At 57.6% G+C, this 25,700-nt stretch overlaps 2 protein-coding genes across 2 annotated transcripts in view; both read right to left on the bottom strand.

The window, feature by feature from the left end:
• The window catches only part of GPAA1 (glycosylphosphatidylinositol anchor attachment 1), a gene marked incomplete at its 3' end in the record, with an annotated part of 29,194 nt that extends 5,732 nt beyond the window's left edge, over positions 1–23,462 (bottom strand). The window contains exons 1-4 of the mRNA XM_072360698.1: positions 23,355–23,462; positions 18,525–18,672; positions 9,613–9,714; positions 4,012–4,224 (exon numbers count right to left, since the gene is read on the bottom strand). Coding sequence (XP_072216799.1) covers positions 4,012–4,224; positions 9,613–9,714; positions 18,525–18,672; positions 23,355–23,462 — 571 coding nt within the window. The remainder of the gene's footprint in view (positions 1–4,011; positions 4,225–9,612; positions 9,715–18,524; positions 18,673–23,354) is intronic.
• A 4-nt stretch (positions 23,463–23,466) lies between these two features.
• Positions 23,467–25,590, bottom strand: LOC140264790 (uncharacterized). The gene is given in 7 exon segments (XM_072360696.1): positions 23,467–23,608; positions 23,740–23,867; positions 23,870–23,988; positions 24,082–24,149; positions 24,335–24,457; positions 24,921–25,008; positions 25,335–25,590. Coding segments are annotated over 7 exon segments (924 nt in total).
• Between the last annotated feature and the right edge of the window lie 110 nt (positions 25,591–25,700).

Here is a 25,700-nt window from a genome sequence, read left to right as displayed (position 1 = left end):
TGTGGAGTGGGTTGGGAGGGTCCTGGAAGGTTGTAGAACCATGGAATGGTTGGGTTGGGTTGGAAAGGTCCTGGAAGGTCAAAGAGACGCGGAGTGGGTTGGGAGGGTCCTGGAAGGTTGTAGAGCCATAGAATGGTTGGGTTGGGTTGGAAAGGTCCTGGAAGGTCAAAGAGACGTGACATGGGTTGGGAGGGTCCTGGAAGGTTGTAGAGCCATAGAATGGTTGGGTTGGGAAGGTCCTGGAAGGTCATAGAGACGTGGAGTGGGTTGGAAAGGTCCTGGAAGGTCAAAGAGACTTGGGGAGGGTTGGAAGAGTCCTGGAAGGTTGTAGAGCCAATGGAATGGTTGGGTTGGGTTGGAAAGGTCCTGGAAGGTCATAGAGACGTGGAGTGGGTTGGGAGGGTCCTGGAAGGTTGTAGAACCATGGAATGGTTGGGTTGGGTTGGGAAGGTCCTGAAAGGTCAAAGAGACTTGGGGAGGGTTGGAAGGGTCCTGGAGGACCATAAAGGTGTAGGATTGTTGGGTTGGAAAGGTCCTGGAAGGTCACAGAACCACGGGAAACAGACATGGGACAAACACATGACAAAGCCATGACACACACATGACACAATCATGACACAGCCGTGAGCTGTGACTTACATGGAACAGACATGTGACTGGTGGGCCCATGGCACATCCATGACACACACATGATGGATCCATGACACACCCACGACACAGCCAGCTTAGACTCGTGACACACACATGACACACGCATGACACACACATGACACACACGACCCACCCATGACATACCCATGTCAGACCCATAACACGACACATACATGACACATACATGACACATACATGACATACCCTCAGCACACACATGACACAGCCATCTTAGACACAATACACCCATGACACACACGTGAAGGACCCATGACACACACATGACACACACCAATGACACACATGACATACCCATGACACACCGTGTCAGACCCATGACACACACGTGACACACACGCATGACACACACATGACACACACGCATGACATACCCGTGACACACACATGGCATACACATGATGCACACATGACGCACATGTGACACACACAACACTCACATGACACACACGTGACATACCCATGATGCACACACATCCATGACAGACCCATGACAGACACATGACAAACCCATGACGCACACGATACACACTCATGACACACGTGACATACCCATGACACACACGAGACATACCCATGACGCACAAACATCCATTGCACACATATGATGCACACGTGACACACACCCACAACACACATGATAGACCTGTGACACACACATGACACACACCCATGACACACATGACAAACACATGACACACCCATGACACACATGTGACACACACAATAGTCCCCTGATGCACACATGACACACACCCATGACACACATGGCAGACCCATGATGCACACGTGACACACACATGGCAGAACCATGACCTACATGATACACACACATGACAGACCCATGACACACATGACACACACATGACAAACACCCACGACAGACCCGTGACACACACGTGACACACACACATCCATGACAGACACATGACAAACACATGACAAACATGACAAGCACATGACAAACACATGACAGACCCATGACACACACATGACACACGCACATCCATGACAGACCCATGACAAACCCATGACACCCATGACAGACCCATGACACACATGTGACACACACACATCCATGACAGACCCATGACACACTCATGACAGACCCATGACACACTCATGACAGACCCATGGCACACATGTGACACACATGTGACAGACCCATGATGCACACGTGATACACACACTATGCACACAACAGACCCATGACGCACACGTGACACACACCCATGACAGACCCATGATGCACATGAAACACACACGACAGACCCATGACCTACATGACACAGACCCATGACACACACATGACACACTCACATCCATGACAGACCCATGAGAGACCCATGACACACGCACACACATAACAGACCCATGACACATACATGACACACTCACATCCATGACAGACCCACGACACACATGACAGACCCATGACGCACACATGACACACTCACACCCATGACAGACCCGTGACACACACGACACACATGACAGACCCGTGACACACACATGACATACCCATGATGCACACGTGACACACACCCATGACGCACTCATGACAGACCAATGACACACATGTGTCACTGGGTAAAGCCTCCCCCCCACTCGCACACGCTAAGCACACGCGTGTTGCGGCGCACCTTGCCCTGTATGGTGCAGAGCAGCCCGGCCTTCTGGCAACACGCATGGAAGAGGCTGAGCAGGTCCATAACGCACACATGACAGACCCATGACACACCCATGACACACACCCATGACAGACCCATGACACACCCATGACACACACGACACACACATGACACACACATGACACACATGTGGCACTCATCCACAACACCCATGACAGACCCATGACAGACCCATGATACACGCACATCCATGACAGACCCACAACACATGACAGACCCATGACACACACAACACACACCCATGACACCCATGACAGACCCATGACACACACGTGCCACACACATGACAGACCCATGACACACACATGACACACGCACATCCATGACACACCCCTGACGTACATGACACACACCCATGACAGACCCATGACACACACTACACACACCCATGACACACATGGCAGACCCATGACGTACACGTGACACACACCCACGACACATGACAGACCCATGACACACATGACACACCCATGACAGACCCATGACACACACACGACACACTCACATCCATGACAGAACCATGAGAGACCCATGACACATGCACACACATAACAGACCCATGATGCATACATGACACACTCACATCCATGACAGACCCACGACACACATGACACACACATGACAGACCCATGACAGACCCATGACACACGCACACAAGACAGATCCATGACACACACACACGACACACGGACCCATGACACACACATGACACACACATGACACACACATGACACACACATGACAAATGACACACTCATGACACACCCATGACACACACACAACACACACACTTACATGGCAGACCCATGACACACACGTGACACACACCCACAATACATGACAGACCCATGACACACGTGACAGAACCATGACACACATGACAGACCCATAACACACATGTGACACACCCATGACAGACCCATGATGCACCCATGACACACACATGACACACACCCATAAAAACACACCCTTTAGCACCTCCCCCCCACTGGCACACGCTAAGCACACGCGTGTTGCGGCGCACCTTGCCCTGTATGGTGCAGAGCAGCCCGGCCTTCTGGCAACACGCGTGGAAGAGGCTGAGCAGGTCCATAACGCACACATGACAGACCCATGACACACACGTGACACACATGTGACACACACGTCAGACCCATGACACACCCATGACACACACACATGACACACACATGACAAACCCATGATGCACATATGACACACACGTGACACACACACGACACTCATGACACACACATGACGGGCCCATGATGCACACACATCCATGACACACACATGACACACACGTGATGCACATCCATGACACACGCATGATGCAAACGTGATACAAACCCATGACACCCATGACAGACCCATGATGCACATGTGACAAACCCATGACACACATGACATACCCATGACACACATGACAGACCCATGACACACACGACACACACCCATGACACACACGACACATACCCATGACACACATGACAGACCCATGACGCACACGCGACAAACCCATGACAGACCCATGACACAGACCCATGACACACATGAGAGACCCATGACACACACATGACACACACCCATACCAACACACCCATAACACACCCTTTAGCGCCTCCCCCTCACTCGCACACGCTAAGCACACGCGTGTTGCGGCGCACCTTGCCCTGTATGGTGCAGAGCAGCCCGGCCTTCTGGCAACACGCGTGGAAGAGGTTGAGCAGGTCCATGTTGGGCAGCTGCCCGTTCAGCCCCTCGATGGCCACGTCCACGCTGGTCACCACGTCGCTGCTCAGCTCCAGTGACACCGCAGCCTGGATGGCGCCTGCGCGGCCCATCGAGCCCGACCACTGCGTGCCTGACGGACACGTGGGACAACGCGTGATGTGGCGTGACGTGGCGTGATGTGGTGTGATATGGTGTGACATGGCGTGATGTGGTGTGATGTGGGGTGATGTGGCATGATGTGGCATGATGTGGCGTGACATGGCGTGACGTGGAGTGACGTGGCGTGACGTGGTGTGATGTGGTATGATGCGGTATGATGTGACGTGACATGGTGTGATGTGGCGTGACATGGAGTGATGTGGTGTGATGTGGCATGATGTGGTGTGACATGGCGTGACGTGGAGTGACATGGCATGACGTGTCGTGACATGGCATGACGTGGCGTGATGTGGTGTGACATGGCGTGACGTGGCATGACATGGCATGATGTGTTGTGACATGGCGTGATGTGGTGTGATGTGGTGTGATATGGAGTGACATGGCGTGATATGGCGTGATGTGGCATGATGTGGTGTGACATGGCGTGACGTGGTGTGATGTGGTTTGACATGGCGTGACATGGCATGACATGGAGTGACATGGCATGACGTGGCGTGACGTGGCATGATGCGATGTGATGTGGCGTGACATGTCATGATGTGGCGTGACGTGGCGTGACGTGGCGTGACGTGAAGTGATGTGGCATGACATGGCGTGATGTGGCGTGACATGGCATGACGTGGCATGATGTGGCGTGATGTGGTGTGATGTGGAGTGACGTGGCGTGATATGGCGTGATGTGGTGTGAAATGGTGTGACATGGCGTGACATGGCATGACATGGTGTGATGTGGTGTGACGTGGCGTGACATGGCATGACGTGGAGCGACGTGGTGTTATGTGGCATGATGGGGTGTGATGTGGTGTGACATGGCGTGATGTGGTGTGATGTGGCGTGACATGGTGTGATATGGCGTGACGTGGCATGACTTGGAGTGATGTGGTGTGACATGGCGTGATATGGCGTGATGTGACATGATGTGGCATGATGTGGCGTGACGTGGAGTGACGTGGCGTGACGTGGTGTGATGTGGCATGACATGGAGTGACATGGCATGACGAAGCGTGACATGTCGTGACATGATGCGGTGTGATGTGGTGTGATATGGCGTGATATGGCGTGATGTGGTGTGAAATGGTGTGACATGGCGTGATGTGGCGTGACATGGCATGACATGGTGTGATGTGGTGTGACGTGGCATGACATGGCATGACGTGGAGCGACGTGGTGTGATGTGGCATGATGGGGTGTGATATGGCGTCATGTGGCGTGACATGGCGTGACATGGTGTGACATGGCGTGACATGGCATGACGTAGAGTGATGTGGTGTGACATGGCGTGATGTGACATGATGTGGCGTGGTGTGGCATGACATGGCGTGACGTGGAGTGACGTGGCGTGACGTGGTGTGATGTGGCATGACATGGAGTGACATGGCATGACGAAGCGTGACATGTCGTGACATGATGCGGTGTGATGTGGTGTGACATGGCGTGATGTGGTGTGAAATGGTGTGACGTGGCGTGATATGGCATGATGTGGCGTGACATGGTGTGATGTGGTGTGACATGGCGTGATATGGCATGATGTGGCGTGACATGGTGTGATGTGGTGTGACATGGTGTGATATGGTGTGATGTGGCGTGACATGGTGTGATGTGGTGTGACATGGCATGACGTGGCGTGACGTGGCATGATGTGGAGTGATATGGAGTGACATGGCGTGATATGGCGTGATGTGGCATGATGTGGTGTGACATGGCGTGACGTGGTGTGATGTGGTGTGACATGGCGTGACATGGCATGACGTGGAGTGACATGGCATGACGTGGCGTGACGTGGCGTGACGTGGCATGATGCGATGTGATGTGGCGTGACATGTCATGATGTGGTGTGATGTGGCGTGACGTGGCGTGATGTGGCGTGATGTGGTGTGACATGGCGTGATGTGGCGTGACGTGAAGTGACGTGGCGTGACATGGAGTGATGTGGTGTGACGTGGTGTGATATGGCGTGATGTGGCATGATGTGGTGTGACGTGGCGTGACGTGGAGTGATGTGGTGTGACGTGGTGTGATATGGCATGATGTGGCGTGACGTGGAGTGACGTGGCGTGACGTGGCATGACATGGCGTGACGTGGTGTGATGTGGCATGACATGGCGTGGTGTGGCGTGATGTGGCGTGACGTGGCGTGACGTGGAATGAAGTGGAGTGACGTGGAGTGATATGGTGTGACGTGGTGTGATATGGCATGACATGGAGTGACATGGCATCACGTGACGTGAGTGGCGTGACGTGGCATGATGTGGTGTGATGTGGCGTGACATGGCGTGACATAGTGTAACATGGCATGACGTGGAGTGATGTGGTGTGACGTGGTGTGAAATGGCGTGATATGGCGTGATGTGGCATGATGTGGTGTGACATGGCCTGACGTGGAATGACATGGAGTGACGTGGAGTGATGTGGCGTGATGTGGAGTGATGTGGTGTGACGTGGTGTGATATGGTGTGATATGGCATGATGTGGCGTGACATGGCGTGATGTGGCGTGATGTGGCATGATGTGGAGTGACGTGGTGCGACATGGCGTGACGTGGTGTGACGTGGCATGACATGGCGTGATGTGGCGTGACATGGAGTGACGTGGAATGAAGTGGAGTGACGTGGAGTGATATGGTGTGTCGTGGTGTGATATGGTGTGACATGGCGTGATGTGGCATGATGTGGTGTGACATGGCGTGACGTGGAGTGACATGGCATGACGTGTGATGTGGTGTGACGTGAAGTGATGTGGCGTAACATGGCGTGACATGGCGTGATGTGGTGAGACGTGGTGTGACATGGCGTGATATGGCATGATGTGGCATGACGTGGCGTGACGTGGTGTGATGTGGTGTGACGTGGAATGATGTGGCATGACGTGGAGTGACATGGCATGATGTAGTGTGACATAGCATGACATGGCATAACATCGCATGATGTGGCATGATGTAGCATGATGTGGGGTGATGCAGTGTGATGTGGTGTGACATGGTGTGACATGGCATGATGTGGAGTGACATGGCATGACATCACGTGACATGGCATGATGTGGCATGATGTGGCGTGATGTGGTGTGACATGGCATGACATGGCGTGAAGTGATGTGGTGTGACATGGCATGACATGGCATGATGTGGCGTGACATGGTATGATGTGGCGTGACGTGGCATGATGTGGAGAGACGTGGTGTGACATGGTGTGACATGGCATGACGTGGCGTGACGTGGAATGATGTGGCGGGACATGGCGTGACATGGCATGATGTGGCGTGACATGGCGTGACATGACATAACATCGCGTGACGTGGCATGATGTAGTGTAATGTAGCATGATGTGGCATGACATGGCGTGATGTGGCGTGACATGGCATGATGTGGCGTGACGTGGCATGATGAGGCGTGACATTGCATGACATGGTGTGACATGGCGTGAGGTGGCGTGACGTGGTGTGATGTGGCATGATGTGGCGTGACGTGGCATGACCTGGCATGACATGGTGTGACATAGAGTGACATGATGTGATGTGGTGTGACGTGACATGGCATGATGTGGCATGACGTGGCGTGACACGGACATGGTGTGACATGGTGTGATGTGGCATGACATGAAATGACATCCCCCCGCTGTCCCCATATCTGCCCCCATCCCCATATCTCCCTGCTGTCCCCATGTACCCATGATGTTCCCATATCCCCCCATTGTCCCCACATCCCCCATTGTCCCCATATCCCCCATTGTCCCCATATCCCCCACTGTCCCCACATCCCCCATTGTCCCCACATCCCCCATTGTCCCCACATCCCCCCATTGTCCCCATATCCCCCCATTGTCCCCATATCCCCCACTGTCCCCATATCCCCCATTGTCCCCATATCCCCCCACTGTCCCCATATCCCCCATTGTCCCCATATCCCCCCACTGTCCCCACACCCCCCATTGTCCCCACACCCACCCATTGTCCCCACACCCACCCATTGTCCCCATATCCCCCCATTGTCCCCATATCCCCCCATTGTCCCCATATCCCCCTTTGTCCCCATATCCCCCATTGTCCCCATATCCCCCACTGTCCCCATATCCCCCCATTATCCCCATATCCCCCATTGTCCCCATATCCCCCTTTGTCCCCATATCTCCCCATTGTCCCCATATCCCCCCATTGTCCCCACATCCCCCCATTGTCCCCATATCCCCCATTGTCCCCATATCCCCCATTGTCCCCATATCCCCCATTGTCCCCATATCCCCCACTGTCCCCATGTCCCCCCATTATCCCCATATCTCCCACTGTCCCCATATCCCCCCATTGTCCCCATATCCCCCATTGTCCCCATATCCCCCATTGTCCCCATATCCCCCCATTGTCCCCACATCCCCCCATTGTCCCCATATCCCCCACTGTCCCCATATCCCCCCACTGTCCCCATATCCCCCATTGTCCCCATATCCCCCATTGTCCCCATATCCCCCCATTGTCCCCATATCCCCCATTGTCCCCATATCCCCCATTGTCCCCATATCCCCCCATTGTCCCCATATCTCCCCATTGTCCCCACATCCCCCATTGTCCCCATATCCCCCCCATCCCCACACCCCCCATTGTCCCCACACCCACCCATTGTCCCCACACCCACCCATTGTCCCCACATCCCCCCATTGTCCCCATATCCCCCCATTGTCCCCATATCCCCCCATTGTCCCCACATCCCCCATTGTCCCCATATCCCCCATTGTCCCCACACCCACCCATTGTCCCCACACCCACCCATTGTCCCCATATCCCCCCATTGTCCCCACATCCCCCCACTATCCCCATATCCCCCACTGTCCCCATATCCCCCATTGTCCCCACATCCCCCATTGTCCCCATATCCCCCATTGTCCCCATATCCCCCACTGTCCCCATATCCCCCACTGTCCCCATATCCCCCATTGTCCCCATATCCCCCCATTGTCACCATATCACCCCATTGTCCCCACACCCCCCCACTGTCCCCACGTCCCCCATTGTCCCCATATCCCCCATTGTCCCCATATCCCCCCATTGTCCCCATATCCCCCCATTTTCCCCATATCCCCCATTGTCCCCATATCCCCCACTGTCCCCATATCCCCCATTGTCCCCATATCCCCCCATTTTCCCCATACCCCCCTTGTCCCCATATCCCCCATTGTCCCCATATCCCCCACTGTCCCCATATCCCCCATTGTCCCCATATCCCCCCATTGTCCCCACATCCCCCCATTGTCCCCATATCCCCCATTGTCCCCATATCCCCCCATTATCCCCATATCTCCCCATTGTCCCCATATCCCCCATTGTCCCCATATCCCCCATTGTCCCCATACCCCCATTGTCCCCCTATGCTGACCGGAGCGGTTGCTGTCATGGTATCCCTCCAGCCAGGCCTCCATTCCCAGCAGGTCGTGTTCCGTCACCAGGAAGATCAAATCCTTGGCCCAATAGATCTGCTCTGCGGGGACAGCAGGGGACAATGGGGGGCATGGGGACACTGGGGGACATGGGGGGCATAGGGGGACAATGGGGGTATGGGGGGACAAAGGGGACACTGGGGGACATGGGGGACATAGGGGGCATGGGGGTATGGGGGGACATAGGGGACACTGGGGGACATGGGGGGCATAGGGTGACATAGGGGGCATTGGGGGACATTGGGGAAATGGGGGACATGGGGACATTGGGGGCATTGGGGGACATAGGGGGCATGGGGGGACATGGGGGGCATTGGGACACTGGGGGACATAGGGGGCATTGGGGGACATGGGTGGCATAGGGGGCATTGGGGGGCATAGGGGGACATAGGGGGACATAGGGACATTGGGGACACTGGGGGACATTGGGAACATGGGGGGCATTGGGACACTGGGGGACACAGGGGGACATGGGGGGCATTGGGGTGACATAGGGGACATTGGGGACACTGGGTGACATAGGGGGCATGGGGGTATGGGGGGACATAGGGGACACTGGGGGACATGGGGGGCATAGGGTAACATAGGGGGCATTGGGGGACATTGGGGAAATGGGGGACATGGGGACACTGGGGGACATGGGGGGCATAGGGGGGATTGAGGGCATTGGGGGCATAGGGGGACATAGGGGGCATTGGGGAAATGGGGGACATGGGGACACTGGGGGACATTGGGGACAACGGGGAGCATGGGGAGCATTGGGAGGCACAGGGGGACATAGGGACATTGAGGACACTGGGTGATATAGGGGACAATGGGGGGGCATGGGGGGACATAGGGACATTGGGGACACTGGGGTATAGGGAGCATTGGGGGACATAGGGGGACATAGGGACATTGGGGACACTGGGGGACATTGGGAACATGGGGGGCATTGGGACACTGGGGGACACATGGGGACACTGGGGGACACATGGGGACACTGGGGGACATGGGGGACATTGGGGGACATGGGGTGACATAGAGACATTGGGGACACTGGGTGACATAGGGGGCATGGGGGGACATGGGGGGCATTGGGGGACATGGGGGGCATTGGGGACACTGGGGGGCATTGGGGAACATGGGTGGCATTGGGGGACAATGGGGGGCATTGGGACAGTGGGGGACACTGGGGGACATGGGGGGCATGGGGTGACATAGGGGGCATTGGGGACACTGGGGGACATTGGGAACATGGGGGGCATTGGGACACTGGGGGACACAGGGGGACTTGGGGGGCATTGGGGGGCATTGAGGACATTGGGTAAATGGAGGACATGGGGACATTGGGGGACATTGGGGACAATGGGGGGCATGGGGGACATTGGGGGACATGGGGTGACATAGAGACATTGGGGACACTGGGTGACATAGGGGGCATGGGGGGACATAAGGGACACTGGGGACACTGGGTGATATAGGGGACAATGGGGGGCATGGGGGGACATAGGGACATTGGGGACACTGGGAGACATTGGGATCATGGGGGGACATTGGGGACAATGGGGGGCATGGGGAGCATTGGGGGGCATGGGGGGACATAGGGACATTGGGGACACTGGGTGATATAGGGGACAATGGGGGCATGGGGGGACATAGGGACATTGGGGACACTGGAGTATAGGGAGCATTGGGAGGCACAGGGGGACATAGGGACATTGGGGACACTGGGGGACATTGGGAACATGGGGGGCATTGGGACACTGGGGGACACAGGGGGACATGGGGGGCATTGGGGTGACATAGGGGACATTGGGGACACTGGGTGACATAGGGGGCATAGGGTGACATAGGGGGCATTGGGGGACATTGGGGAAATGGGGGACATGGGGACACTGGGGGACATTGGGGACAATGGGGGACATGGGGGGCATTGGGGGCATTGGGGGGCATTGAGGACATTGGGGAAATGGAGGACATGGGGACATTGGGGGACATTGGGGACAATGGGGGGCATGGGGGACATTGGGGGACATGGGGTGACATAGAGACATTGGGGACACTGGGTGACATAGGGGGCATGGAGGGACATAAGGGGCATTGGGGACACTGGGTGATATAGGGGACAATGGGGGGCATGGGGGGACATAGGGACATTGGGGACACTGGGTGACATAGGGGGCGTGGGGGGACATAGGGGGCATTGGGGGACATGGGGGGCATAGGGGGACATAGGGACATTGGGGACACTGGGTGACATAGGGGGCATGGGGGGACATGGGGGGCATTGGGACACTGGGGGACATAGGGGGCATTGGGGACACTGGGGGACATGGGGAACATGGGGGGCATTGGGACACTGGGGGACACAGGGGGACATGGGGGGCATTGGGGTGACATAGGGGACATTGGGGACACTGGGTGACATAGGGGGCATAGGGTGACATAGGGGGCATTGAGGACATTGGGGAAATGGAGGACATGGGGACATTGGGGGACATTGGGGACAATGGGGGGCATGGGGGACATTGGGGGACATGGGGTGACATAGTGACATTGGGGACACTGGGTGACATAGGGGGCATGGAGGGACATAAGGGGCATTGGGGACACTGGGTGATATAGGGGACAATGGGGGGCATGGGGGGACATAGGGACATTGGGGACACTGGGTGACATAGGGAGCACTGGGGGACATGGGGGGCATAGGGGGCATTGGGGGGCACAGGGGGACATAGGGACATTGGGGACACTGGGAGACATTGGGGTCATGGGGGCACATTGGGGACAATGGGGGGCATGGGGAGCATTGGGGGGCATGGGGGGACATAGGGACATTGGGGACACTGGGTGATATAGGGGACAATGGGGGGGCATGGGGGGACATAGGGACATTGGGGACACTGGAGTATAGGGAGCATTGGGAGGCACAGGGGGACATAGGGACATTGGGGACACTGGGGGACATTGGGAACATGGGGGGCATTGGGACACTGGGGGACACAGGGGGACATGGGGGGCATTGGGGTGACATAGGGGACATTGGGGACACTGGGTGACATAGGGGGCATGGGGGGACATGGGGGGCATGGGGGGCATGGGGTAACATAGGGGGCATTGGGGGCATGGGGGGACATAGGGGGCATAGGGGACATTAGGGACATGGGGGGCATTGGGGGACATGGGGGGCATAGGGGGCATTGGGGGGCATAGGGGGACATGGGGGGCATTGGGGGGGCATGGGGGGACATAGGGACATTGGGGACACTGGGTGACATAGGGGGCATGGGGGGGCATAGGGGGCATGGGGGACATTAGGGACATGGGGGGCATAGGGACAGTGGGGGACACTGGGGGACATGGGGACACTGGGGGACATGGGGACACTGGGGGATATTGGGGACAACGGGGAGCATGGGGAGCATTGGGGGGCACAGGGGGACATAGGGACATTGGGGACACTGGGGGACATTGGGAACATGGGGGGCACTGGGACACTGGGGGACACAGGGGGACATAGGGGACACTGGGGGACATGGGGGGCATGGGGTGACATAGGGGGCATTGGGGGACATTGGGGAAATGGGGGACATGAGGACACTGGGGGACATGGGGGCATTGGGGGGCATTGAGGACATTGGGGAAATGGAGGACATGGGGACATTGGGGGACATTGGGGACAATGGGGGGCATGGGGGACATTGGGGGACATGGGGTGACATAGAGACATTGGGGACACTGGGTGACATAGGGAGCATGGAGGGACATAAGGGGCATTGGGGACACTGGGTGATATAGGGGACAATGGGGGGCATGGGGGGACATAGGGACATTGGGGACACTGGGTGACATAGGGGGCATTGGGGGACATAGGGGGCATTGGGGGACATGGGGGGCATTGGGGGCATTGGGGGGCATAGGGACATTGGGGACACTGGGAGACATTGGGATCATGGGGGGACATTGGGGACAATGGGGGGCATGGGGAGCATTGGGGGGCATGGGGGGACATAGGGACATTGGGGACACTGGAGTATAGGGAGCATTGGGAGGCACAGGGGGACATAGGGACATTGGGGACACTGGGGGACATTGGGAACATGGGGGGCATTGGGACACTGGGGGACGCAGGGGGACATGGGGGGCATTGGGGTGACAGGGGACATTGGGGACACTGGGTGACATAGGGGGCATAGGGTGACATAGGGGGCATTGGGGGACATTGGGGAAATGGGGGACATGGGGACACTGGGGGACATTGGGGACAATGGGGGACATGGGGGACATTGGGGGACATGGGGTGACATAGAGACATTGGGGACACTGGGTGACATAGGGGGCATGGAGGGACATATGGGGCACTGGGGACACTGGGTGATATAGGGGACAATGGGGGGCATGGGGGGACATAGGGACATTGGGGACACTGGGTGACATAGGGGGCATGGGGGGACATGGGGGGCATTGGGACACTGGGGGACATAGGGGGCATTGGGGGACATGGGGTGACATAGAGACATTGGGGACACTGGGTGACATAGGGAGCATTGGGGGACATGGGGGGCATTGGGGGACATGGGGGGCATGGGGGACATGGGGTGACATAGAGACATTGGGGACACTGGGTGACATAGGGGGCATGGGGGGACATGGGGGGACATTGGGGAAATGGGGTGACATAAGGGGCATTGGGGGACATGGGGGGCATTGGGGAAAGGGGGGTTATGGGAACACTGGGGCCCATTGGGATCCATAGGGGTCCATAGGGGTTGATTGGGATCCATAGGGGACCATAGGGGTTCCTATGGATCCATAGGGGTCCATTGGGATCCACAAGGGCCCATTAGGGTCCATTGGGATGCATAGGGACCCATTGGGGTCCATAGGGGACCATTGGGGTCCATAGGGTCCCATTGGGGTCGATTGGGATCCATAGGGGCTCATTGGGGTCCATAGGGACCTATTGGGGTTCATTGGGGTCCCTAGGGGCCCATTGGAGTCCATAGGGGCCCATTGGGATCCACAGGGGCTCCATAGGGCCCCATAGTGTCCATAGGGGCCTATTGGGGTCGATTGGGATCCATAGGGGCCCATTAGGGATCCATAGGGCCCCATAGTGTCCATAGGGGCCTACTGGGGTCCATTGGGATCCATGGGGGCCCCATAGTGTCCATAGCGGCCTATTGGGGTCCATGTGGATCCATAGGGCCCCATAGTGTCCATAGGGGCCCATAGTGTCCATAGGGGCCCATAGTGTCCATAGGGGCATATTGGGGTCCATTGGGATCCATAGGGGCCCACTGGGGTCCATAGGGGCCTATTGGGGTCCACTGGGATGCATAAGGCCCCATAGTGTCCATAGGGGCCTATTGGGGTCCATGTGGATCCATAGGGCCCCATAGTGTCCATAGGGGCCCCATAGTGTCCATAGGGCCCCATAGTGTCCATAGGGGCCTAATGAAGTCCATTGGGATCCATAGGGGCCCCATAGTGTCCATAGGGGCCTACTGTCTATTGGGATCCATAGGGGTCCATTGGGGTCCATAGGGGCCCATAGTGTCCATAGGGGCCCATTGGGGTCCATACGGTCCCATTGGGGTCGATTGGGATCCATAGGTGCCCATTGGGATGCAATGGGATCCATAGGGGCCCACTGAGGGTCCATAGGGGCCCATTGGAGTCCATTGGGGTCCATAGAGGCCCATTATGGTCCATAGGGCCCCATAGTGTCCATAGGGGCCCATTAGGTGTCCATTGGGATCCATAGGGGACCACTGGAGTCCATTGGGATCCATAGGGGACCATTGGGATACATAGGGGCCTATTGGGGTCCATTGGGATCCATAGGGCCTATTGGGGGTCCATAGGGGCCCATTGGAGTCCATTGGGATCCATAGGGGCTCATTGGGGTCCATTGGGATCCATAGGGGACCATTGGGATCCATAGGGGCCTATTGTGGTCCATTGGGATCCATAGGGCCTATTGGGGGTCCATTAGGGCTCCATAGGGCCCCATAGTGTCCATAGGGGCCTAATGGGGTCCACTGGGATCCATAGGGCCCCATAGTGTCCATAGGGGCCTATTGTTGTCTATTGGGATCCATAGGGGACCATTGGGATCCATAGGGCCTCATAGTGTCCATAGGGCCCCATAGTGTCCATAGGGGCCTATTGGGGTCCATTGGGATCCATAGGGCCCCATAGTGTCCATAGGGGCCTATTGTTGTCTATTGGGATCCATAGGGCCCCATAGTGTCCATAGGGGCCCATTAGGGATCCATAGGGCCCCATAGTGTCCATAGGGCCCCATAGTGTCCATAGGGCCCCATAGTGTCCATAGGGGCCTAATGGGGTCCATTGGGATCCATAGGTCCCCATAGTGTCCATAGGGCCCCATAGTGTCCATAGGGGCCCCATAGTGTCCATAGGGCCCCATAGTGTCCATAGGAGTCCATTGGGGTCCATAGGGCCCCATAGTGTCCATAGGGGCCTATTGGAGTCCATTGGGATCCATAGGGCCCCATAGTGTCCATAGGGGCCCATTGGGGTCCATAGGGGCCCATAGTGTCCATAGGGGCCCCATAGTGTCCATAGGGCCCCATAGTGTCCATAGGTCCCCATAATGTCCATAGGGGCCCCATAGTGTCCATAGGACCCCATAGTGTCCATAGGGGCCCATTGGGATCCATAGGGCCCCATAGTGTCCATAGGGGCCCATAGTGTCCATAGGGCCCCATAGTGTCCATAGGGCCCCATAATGTCCATAGGGCCCCATAGTGTCCATAGGGGCCCATTGGGATCCATAGGGCCCCATAGTGTCCATAGGGGCCCATTGGGATCCATAGGGCCCCATAGTGTCCATAGGGGCCCATAGTGTCCATAGGGCCCCATAGTGTCCATAGGGCCCCATAGTGTCCATAGGGGCCCATTGGGGTCCATAGGGGCCCCATAGGGTCCATAGGGGCCCATTGGGGTCCATTGGGATCCATAGGAGCCCATTGGGATCCATAGGACCCCATAGTGTCCATAGGGGCCTATTGGGGTCCATTGGGATCCATAGGGGCCCATAGGGGCCCATTGGGGTCCATAGGGACCCATTGGAGTCCATTGGGATCTATAGAGGCTCATTGGGGTCCACAGAGACCCATTAGGGTCCATAGGGGTCCATTGGGGTCCATTGGGCCCCATAGTGTCCATAGGGCCCCATAGTGTCCATAGGGGCCCATTAGGGGTCCACAGGGCCCCATTGGGGTCCATTGGGATCCATAGGGGGCCACTGGAGTCCATTGGGATCCATAGGGACCCATTGGGATCCATAGGGCCCCATAGTGTCCATAGGGCCCCATAGTGTCCATATGGGCCTATTGGGTTCCATTGGGATCCATAGGGCCCCATAGTGTCCATATGGGCCTATTGGGTTCCATTGGGATCCATAGGGCCCCATAGTGTCCATAGGGGCCCCATAGTGTCCATAGGGCCCCATACTGTCCATAGGGCCCCATACTGTCCATAGGGGCCCATTGGGGTCCATAGGGCCCCATAGTGTCCATATGGGCCTATTGTTGTCTATTGGGATCCATAGGGGACCATTGGGATCCATAGGGGCCCCATAGTGTCCATAGGGCCCCATAGTGTCCATATGGGCCTATTGGGTTCCATTGGGATCCATAGGGCCCCATAGTGTCCATAGGGGCCCCATAGTGTCCATAGGGCCCCATAGTGTCCATAGGGCCCCATAATGTCCATAGGGGCCCCATAGTGTCCATAGGGCCCCATAGTGTCCATAGGGGCCCATTGGGATCCATAGGGCCCCATAGTGTCCATAGGGGCCCATAGTGTCCATAGGGCCCCATAGTGTCCATAGGGCCCCATAGTGTCCATAGGGCCCCATAGTGTCCATAGGGGCCTAATGGGGTCCACTGGGATCCATAGGGCCCCATAGTGTCCATAGGTCCCCATAGTGTCCATAGGGGCCCATTAGGAGTCCATAGAGCCCCATAGTGTCCATAGGGGCCTATTGGGGTCCATTGGGATCCATAGGGCCCCATAGTGTCCATAGGGGCCCCATAGTGTCCATAGGTCCCCATAGTGTCCATAGGGCCCCATAATGTCCCATAGGGCCCCATAGTGTCCATAGGGCCCCATAGTGTCCATAGGAGTCCATTGGGATCCATAGAGCCCCATAATGTCCATAGGTTCCCATAATGTCCATAGGGCCCCATAGTGTCCATAGGGCCCCATAGTGTCCATAGGGGCCCATTAGGGGTCCATATGGGACCATTGGGGTCCATTGGGATCCATAGGGCCCCATAGTGTCCATAGGGCCCCATAGTGTCCATAGGGGCCCCATAGTGTCCATAGGGGCCCATAGTGTCCATAGGAGCCTATTGGGATCCATTGGGATCCATAGGGGCCCCATAGTGTCCATAGGGGTCCATTGGGGTCGATTGGGATCCATAGGGGCCCATAGGGGTCCATAGGGCCCCATAGTGTCCATAGGGGTCCATTGGGATCCATTATGGGTCCATAGGGGCCCCATAGTGTCCATAGGGGTCCATTGGGTTCCATTGGGATCCATAGGGGCCCATAGGGGTCTATAGGGGCCCATTAGGGGTCCATAGGGCCCCATTAGGGGTCCATTGGGATCCATACGGTTCATTGGGGTCCATTGGGGTCCATAGGGGCCCATTGGGGTCGATTGGGATCCATAGGGGCCCATTAGGGATCCATAAGAACCCCATAGTGTCCATAGGGCCCCATTGGGATCCATAGGTCCCCATAATGTCCATAGGGGCCCCATAGTGTCCATAGGGCCCCATAGTGCCCATAGGGCCCCATAGTGTTCATAGGGGCGGGTTGTGGGTCTCACCTCGGAAGTAGGCGGCCATAGCCAGGAGCAGCCCCACGGCCTGACTGTTGTGGGGGGGGGGGGAGCAGGGGGCGCTCAGCACCAGCGCCTCCGTGCGGGCGGCCCGGGGGGCGCGAAGGATCCCATAGACATTGGTACCGCGAACTGCCTGCGGGTACAGGGGGGGTTGGGGGGCTGCCCCATAGAGACCCATAGTGACCCACAGCTGCCCCATAGAGCCCCATAGCGACCCACAGCTGCCCCATAGATGGCTCATTGCAACCCATAGAAACCCATGGCTGCCCCATAGTGACCCATAGTGACCCATAATGACCCACAGCTGCCCCATAGTGACCCATAGTGACCCATAGCTGCCCCATAGTGACCCACAGCTGCCCCATAGATGGCTCATTGCGACCCATAGCAACCCATAGATACCCACAGCTGCCCCATAGCGACCCATAGTGACCCATAGCTGCCCATAGTGACCCATAGTGACCCACAGCTGCCCCATAGATGGCTCATTGCGACCCATAGCAACCCATAGATACCCACAGCTGCCCCATAGCGACCCATAGTGACCCATAGCTGCCCCATAGTGACCCACAGCTGCCCCATAGATGGCTCATTGCGACCCATAGTGCCCCATAGATGGCTCACTGAGCCCCATAGCGACCCACAGCTGCCCCATAGATGGCTCATTGCGACCCATAGAAACCCATGGCTGCCCCATAGTGACCCATAGTGACCCATAATGACCCACAGCTGCCCCATAGTGACCCATAGTGACCCACAGCTGCCCCATAGAGCCCCATAGCGACCCACAGCTGCCCCATAGATGGCTCATTGCAACCCATAGAAACCCATGGCTGCCCCATAGTGACCCATAGTGACCCATAATGACCCACAGCTACCCCATAGTGACCCATAGTGACCCATAGCTGCCCCATAGTGACCCATAGTGACCCACAGCTGCCCCATAGATGGCTCATTGCGACCCATAGCAACCCATAGATACCCACAGCTGCCCCATAGCGACCCATAGTGACCCATAGCTGCCCCATAGATGGCTCATTGCGACCCATAGTGCCCCATAGATGGCTCATTGCGACCCATAGTGCCCCATAGATGGCTCACTGAGCCCCATAGCGACCCACAGCTGCCCCATAGATGGCTCATTGCGACCCATAGAAACCCATGGCTGCCCCATAGTGACCCATAGTGACCCATAATGACCCACAGCTGCCCCATAGTGACCCATAGTGACCCACAGCTGCCCCATAGAGCCCCATAGCGACCCACAGCTGCCCCATAGATGGCTCATTGCGACCCATAGTGCCCCACAGCTGCCCCATAGTGACCCATAGCTGCCCCATAGTGACCCATAGTGACCCACAGATGCCCCATAGATGGCTCATTGCGACCCATAGCGACCCATAGATGGCTCATTGCAACCCATAGTGCCCCATAGATGGCTCATTGCGACCCATAACGACCCATGGCTGCCCCATAGCGCCCCATAGTGACCCACGGCTGCCCCATAGATGGCTCACTGCACCCCATAGCGACCCACAGCTGCCCCATAGTGACCCACAGCAACCCACAGCTGCCCCATAGATGGCTCACTGTGCCCCATAGTGACCCATAGTGACCCACAGCTGCCCCATAGATGGCCCATAGTGCCCTATAGCAACCCATAGTGACACATAGCTGCCCCATAGATGGCTCATTGCGACCCATAGCGCCCCATAGATACCCACAGCTGCCCCATAGAGCCCCATAGCGACCCACAGCTGCCCCATAGATGGCTCATTGCGACCCATAGCGACCCATAGTGACCCACAGCTGCCCCATAGATGGCCCATAGTGCCCTAAAGCAACCCATAGTGACCCACGGCTGCCCCATAGATGGCTCATTGCAACCCATAGAAACCCATGGCTGCCCCATAGTGACCCATAATGACCCACAGCTGCCCCATAGTGACCCATAGTGACCCATAGCTGCCCCATAGTGACCCATAGTGACCCACAGCTGCCCCATAGATGGCTCATTGCGACCCATAGCAACCCATAGATACCCACAGCTGCCCATAGCGACCCATAGTGACCCATAGCTGCCCCATAGTGACCCATAGTGACCCACAGCTGCCCCATAGATGGCTCATTGCGACCCATAGTGCCCCATAGATGGCTCACTGAGCCCCATAGCGACCCACAGCTGCCCCATAGATGGCTCATTGCGACCCATAGAAACCCATGGCTGCCCCATAGTGACCCATAGTGACCCATAATGACCCACAGCTGCCCCATAGTGACCCATAGTGACCCACAGCTGCCCCATAGAGCCCCATAGCGACCCACAGCTGCCCATAGATGGCTCATTGCGACCCATAGTGCCCCACAGCTGCCCCATAGTGACCCATAGCTGCCCCATAGTGACCCATAGTGACCCACAGATGCCCCATAGATGGCTCATTGCGACCCATAGCGACCCATAGATGGCTCATTGCGACCCATAGTGACCCATAGATGGCTCATTGCGACCCATAGCAACCCACAGCTGCCCCCATAGATGGATCATTGCAACCCATAGTGCCCCATAGATGGCTCATTGCGACCCATAACGACCCATGGCTGCCCCATAGTGACCCATAGTGACCCATAATGACCCACAGCTGCCCCATAGCGACCCATAGATACCCACAGCTGCCCCATAGAGCCCCATAGCGACCCACAGCTGCCCCATAGATGGCTCATTGCGACCCATAGCAACCCATAGATACCCACAGCTGCCCCATAGCGACCCATAGTGACCCATAGCTGCCCCATAGTGACCCATAGTGACCCACAGCTGCCCCATAGATGGCTCATTGCGACCCATAGTGCCCCATAGATGGCTCACTGAGCCCCATAGCGACCCACAGCTGCCCCATAGATGGCTCATTGCGCCCCATAGTGCCCCATAGCGACCCATACTGCCCCATAGATGGCTCATTGCGACCCATAGCGACACACAGCTGCCCCATAGATGGCCCATAGTGCCCTATAGCAACCCATAGCAACACATAGCTGCCCCATAGATGGCTCACTGTGCCCCATAGCGACCCATAGATACCCACAGCTGCCCCATAGAGCCCCATAGCGACCCACAGATGCCCCATAGTGACCCATAGCGACCCACAGCTGCCCCATAGATGGCTCATTGCGACCCATAGTGCCCCATAGATGGCTCATTGCGACCCATAGCGACACATAGATGGCTCATAGCGACCCCACAGCTGCCCCATAGATGGCTCATTGCGACCCATAGTGTCCCATAGATGGCTCATTGCGACCCATAGTGCCCCATAGATGGCTCATTGCGACCCATAACGACCCATGGCTGCCCCCATAGCGCTCCATAGTGACCCACGGCTGCCCCATAGATGGCTCATTGCGACCCATAGCGACACATAGCTACCCCATAGTGACCCATAGCGACCCACAGCTGCCCCATACATGGCTCATTGCGCCCCATAGCACCCACAGCTGCCCTATAGATGGCTCATTGCGCCCCATAGCAACCCACAGCTGCCCTATACGCCTGCCCCCCCACCCCATAGCCTTCCTCTCCCACATCCCCACCCCATACCCACCCCCCTCATCCCCACCCCATAGCCCCTCCTCCCCCCCCATTCCCATCCCCCATCCCCACCCCATAGTCCTATCCTCCCCATTCCCACCCCATAGCACTTCCTCCCCCCCATAGCTGCCCCACATCCCCACCCCATATCTGCCCCCCCCCCACCCCATAGCCCCTCCTCCCCCCCATTCCCACTCCCCTATTCCCACCCCATAGCTCTTCCTCCCCCCATCCCCACCCCATAGCCTCCCCCCCATTCCCACCCCATAGCGCTTCCTCCACCCCCATAGCTGCCCCCCACACCCCATAGCTGCCCCCCCATCCCCACCCCATAACTGCCCCCCCCCCACCCCATAGCCCTTCCTCCACCCCATCCCCACCCCATAGCTGCCCCTCCCCACCCCATAGCACTTCCTCCACCCCCATAGCTGCCCCCCCATCCCCACCCCATAACTACCCCTCCACCCCATAGTCCTTCCTCCCCCCCATTCCCATCCCATTCCCACCCCATAGCCCCTACTCCCCACATCCCCACCCCATAGCCACCCCCCCATCCCCACCCCATAACTGCCCCTCCCACCCCATAGCCCCTCCTCCCCCCCATTCCCATCCCATAGTGCTTCCTCCCCCCATAACTACCCCCCCATCCCCACCCCATAGCTGCCCCCCCCACCCCATAGCCCCTCCTCCCCTCCATTCCCATCCCATTCCCACCCCATAGCCCTTCCTGCTCCCCATCCCCACCCCACAGCCAACCCTCCACCACCCCATAGCCCCTCCTCCCCCTCATTCCCACCCCATAGCGCTTCCTCCACCCCCATAGCTGCCCCCCCACCCCCATAGCCCTTCCTGCCCCCCATCCCCACCCCACAGCCAACACCCCATCCCCACCCCATAACTGCCCCCCCCACCCCATAGCCCCTCTTCTCCCCCATTCCCCACCCTCACCCCCACCCCATAGAGCCCTCCTCCCCACCCCACAGCTGCCCCCCCCACCCTATAGCCCCTCCTCCCCCCCATCCCCACCCCATAGCTGCCCCCCCCACCCCATAGCCCCTCCTCCCCCCATCCCCACCCCATAGCCACTCCTCCATCCCCACCCCATAACTGCCCCCCCCACCCCATAGTCCTTACTCCCCCCTATCCCCACCCCACAGCCAACCCCCCCCCAACCCCATAGCAGCCCCCCCCAACCCCATAGCCCCTTCCTGCCCCCCCCCATTACTCACGTATCTCTCCCTGCTCTCATCAGGGAACGGCAGTTTCCGGGCGAATCGCTGTGTATGAACCTCCAGGCCCAGCCCCCACATGGTGCGCTGCAGCCACTGCACCGGCATGCCGCTAGGGGGCGACACTGGGCTCAGACACCCATAGACCCCCATTGAGCCCCATAGACACCTCATTGAGTCCCATAGCCACCCCATAGAACCCCATAGCCACCCCATAGACCCCCATAGCCACCCCCATAGACTCCCATAGGCCCCTATAAACCCCATATAGTCCCCCACATACTTCCATAGCCACCCCATAGCCACCCCATAGCCACCCCATAGTCCCCCATAGCCACCCAATGGAGCCCCATAGCCACCACATAGCCATCCCATTGAGCCCCACAGCCACCCCATAGCTACCCCATTGAGCCCCATAGCCACCCCATAGACCCACATAGCCAACCCATAGAGCCCCATAACCACCCCATAGAGCCCCATAATCACCCCATAGAGCCCGATAACCCACCCCATAGGGCCCCATAGAGCCCCATAGCCACCCCATTGAGCCCCATAGCCACCCCATAGCCACCCCCATAGATGGACATAGCCACCCCATAGAGCCCCATAACCACCCCATAGAGCCCCATAGAGCCCCATAACCACACCATAGAGCCCCATAACCACACCATAGAGCCCCATAGAGCCCCATAATCACCCGATAGAGCCCCATAACCACCCCATAGGGACCCATAGAGCCCCATAGCCACCCCATAGATCCACATAGCCACCCCATGGAGCCCCATAGCCACCCCACTGACCCAATAGCCACCCCACAGACCCCCATAGCCACCCCATTGAGCCCCACAGCCACCCCATTGAGCCCCACAGCCACCACATAGCCATCCCATTGAGCCCCATAGCCACCCCATAGCTACCCCATTGAGACCCATAACCACCCCATTGAGCCCCATAACCACCCCATAGAACCCCATAGCCACCCCATAGACACCCCATGGAGCCCCATAGCCACCCCATAGACCCACATAGCCACCCCATAGACCCACATAGCCACCCCATAGAACCACATAGCCAGCCCATTGAGCCCCATAGCCACCCCATAGCTACCCCATAGAGCCCCATAGACATCCCATGGAGCCCCACAGCCCCCACATGGTGCGCTGCAGCCACTGCACCGGCATGCCGCTAGGGGGCGACACTGGGCTCAGACCCCATAGACCCCCATTGAGCCCCATAGCCAACCCATTGAGTCCCATAGCCACCCCATAGAACCACATAGCCACCCCCATAGACTCCCATAGGCCCCTATAAACCCCATATAGTCCCCCACAGAACTCCATAGCCACCCCATAGACACCCCATAGACACACAGAGCCGCCCCACTGAGCCCCATAGCCACCCCACTGAGCCCAATAGCCACCCCACAGACCCCCCATAGCCACCCCATTGAGCCCCACAGCCACCCCATTGAGCCCCACAGCCACCACATAGCCATCCCATTGAGCCCCATAGCCACCCCATAGCTACCCCATTGAGACCCATAACCACCCCATTGAGCCCCATAACCACCCCATAGAACCCCATAGCCACCCCATAGACACCCCATGGAGCCCCATAGCCACCCCATAGACCCACATAGCCACCCCATAGACCCACATAGCCACCCCATAGAATCCCATAGCCCACCCCATAGAACCACATAGCCAGCCCATTGAGCCCCATAGCCACCCCATAGCTATCCCATAGAGCCCCATAGACATCCCATGGAGCCCCACAGCCCCCACATGGTGCGCTGCAGCCACTGCACCGGCATGCCGCTAGGGGGCGACAGAGGGCTCAGACCCCCATAGACCCCCATTGAGCCCCATAGACAACCCATTGAGTCCCATAGCCACCCCATAGAACCACATAGCCACCCCCATAGACTCCCATAGGCCCCTATAAACCCCACATAGTCCCCCACATACTTCCATAGCCACCCCATAGACACCCTATTGAGCCCCATAGCCACCCCATAGACCCACATAGCCACCCCATGGAGCCCCATAGCCACCCCATAGAACCACATAGCCACCCCATAGACCCCCATAGCCACCCAATGGAGCCCCATAATCACCCCATAGAGCCCCATAACCACCCCATAGGACCCCATAGAGCCCCATAGCCACCCCATAGCTACCCCATTGAGCCCCATAGACATCCCATTGAGCCCCATAACCACCCCATAGGGCCCCATAGAGCCCCATAACCACCCCATAGAGCCCCATAGAGCCCCATAATCACCCCATGGAGCCCCATAGCCACCCCATAGCTACCCCATTGAGCCCCATAGACATCCCATTGAGA

The sequence above is a fragment of the Excalfactoria chinensis genome, unplaced genomic scaffold (genome assembly GCF_039878825.1).
Source record: "Excalfactoria chinensis isolate bCotChi1 unplaced genomic scaffold, bCotChi1.hap2 Scaffold_1024, whole genome shotgun sequence".
NCBI classification, from domain to species: Eukaryota; Metazoa; Chordata; class Aves; order Galliformes; family Phasianidae; genus Excalfactoria; species Excalfactoria chinensis.
Note: the sequence above shows the minus strand (reverse complement) of the source record. Positions and strands in the feature narration are given on the sequence as shown.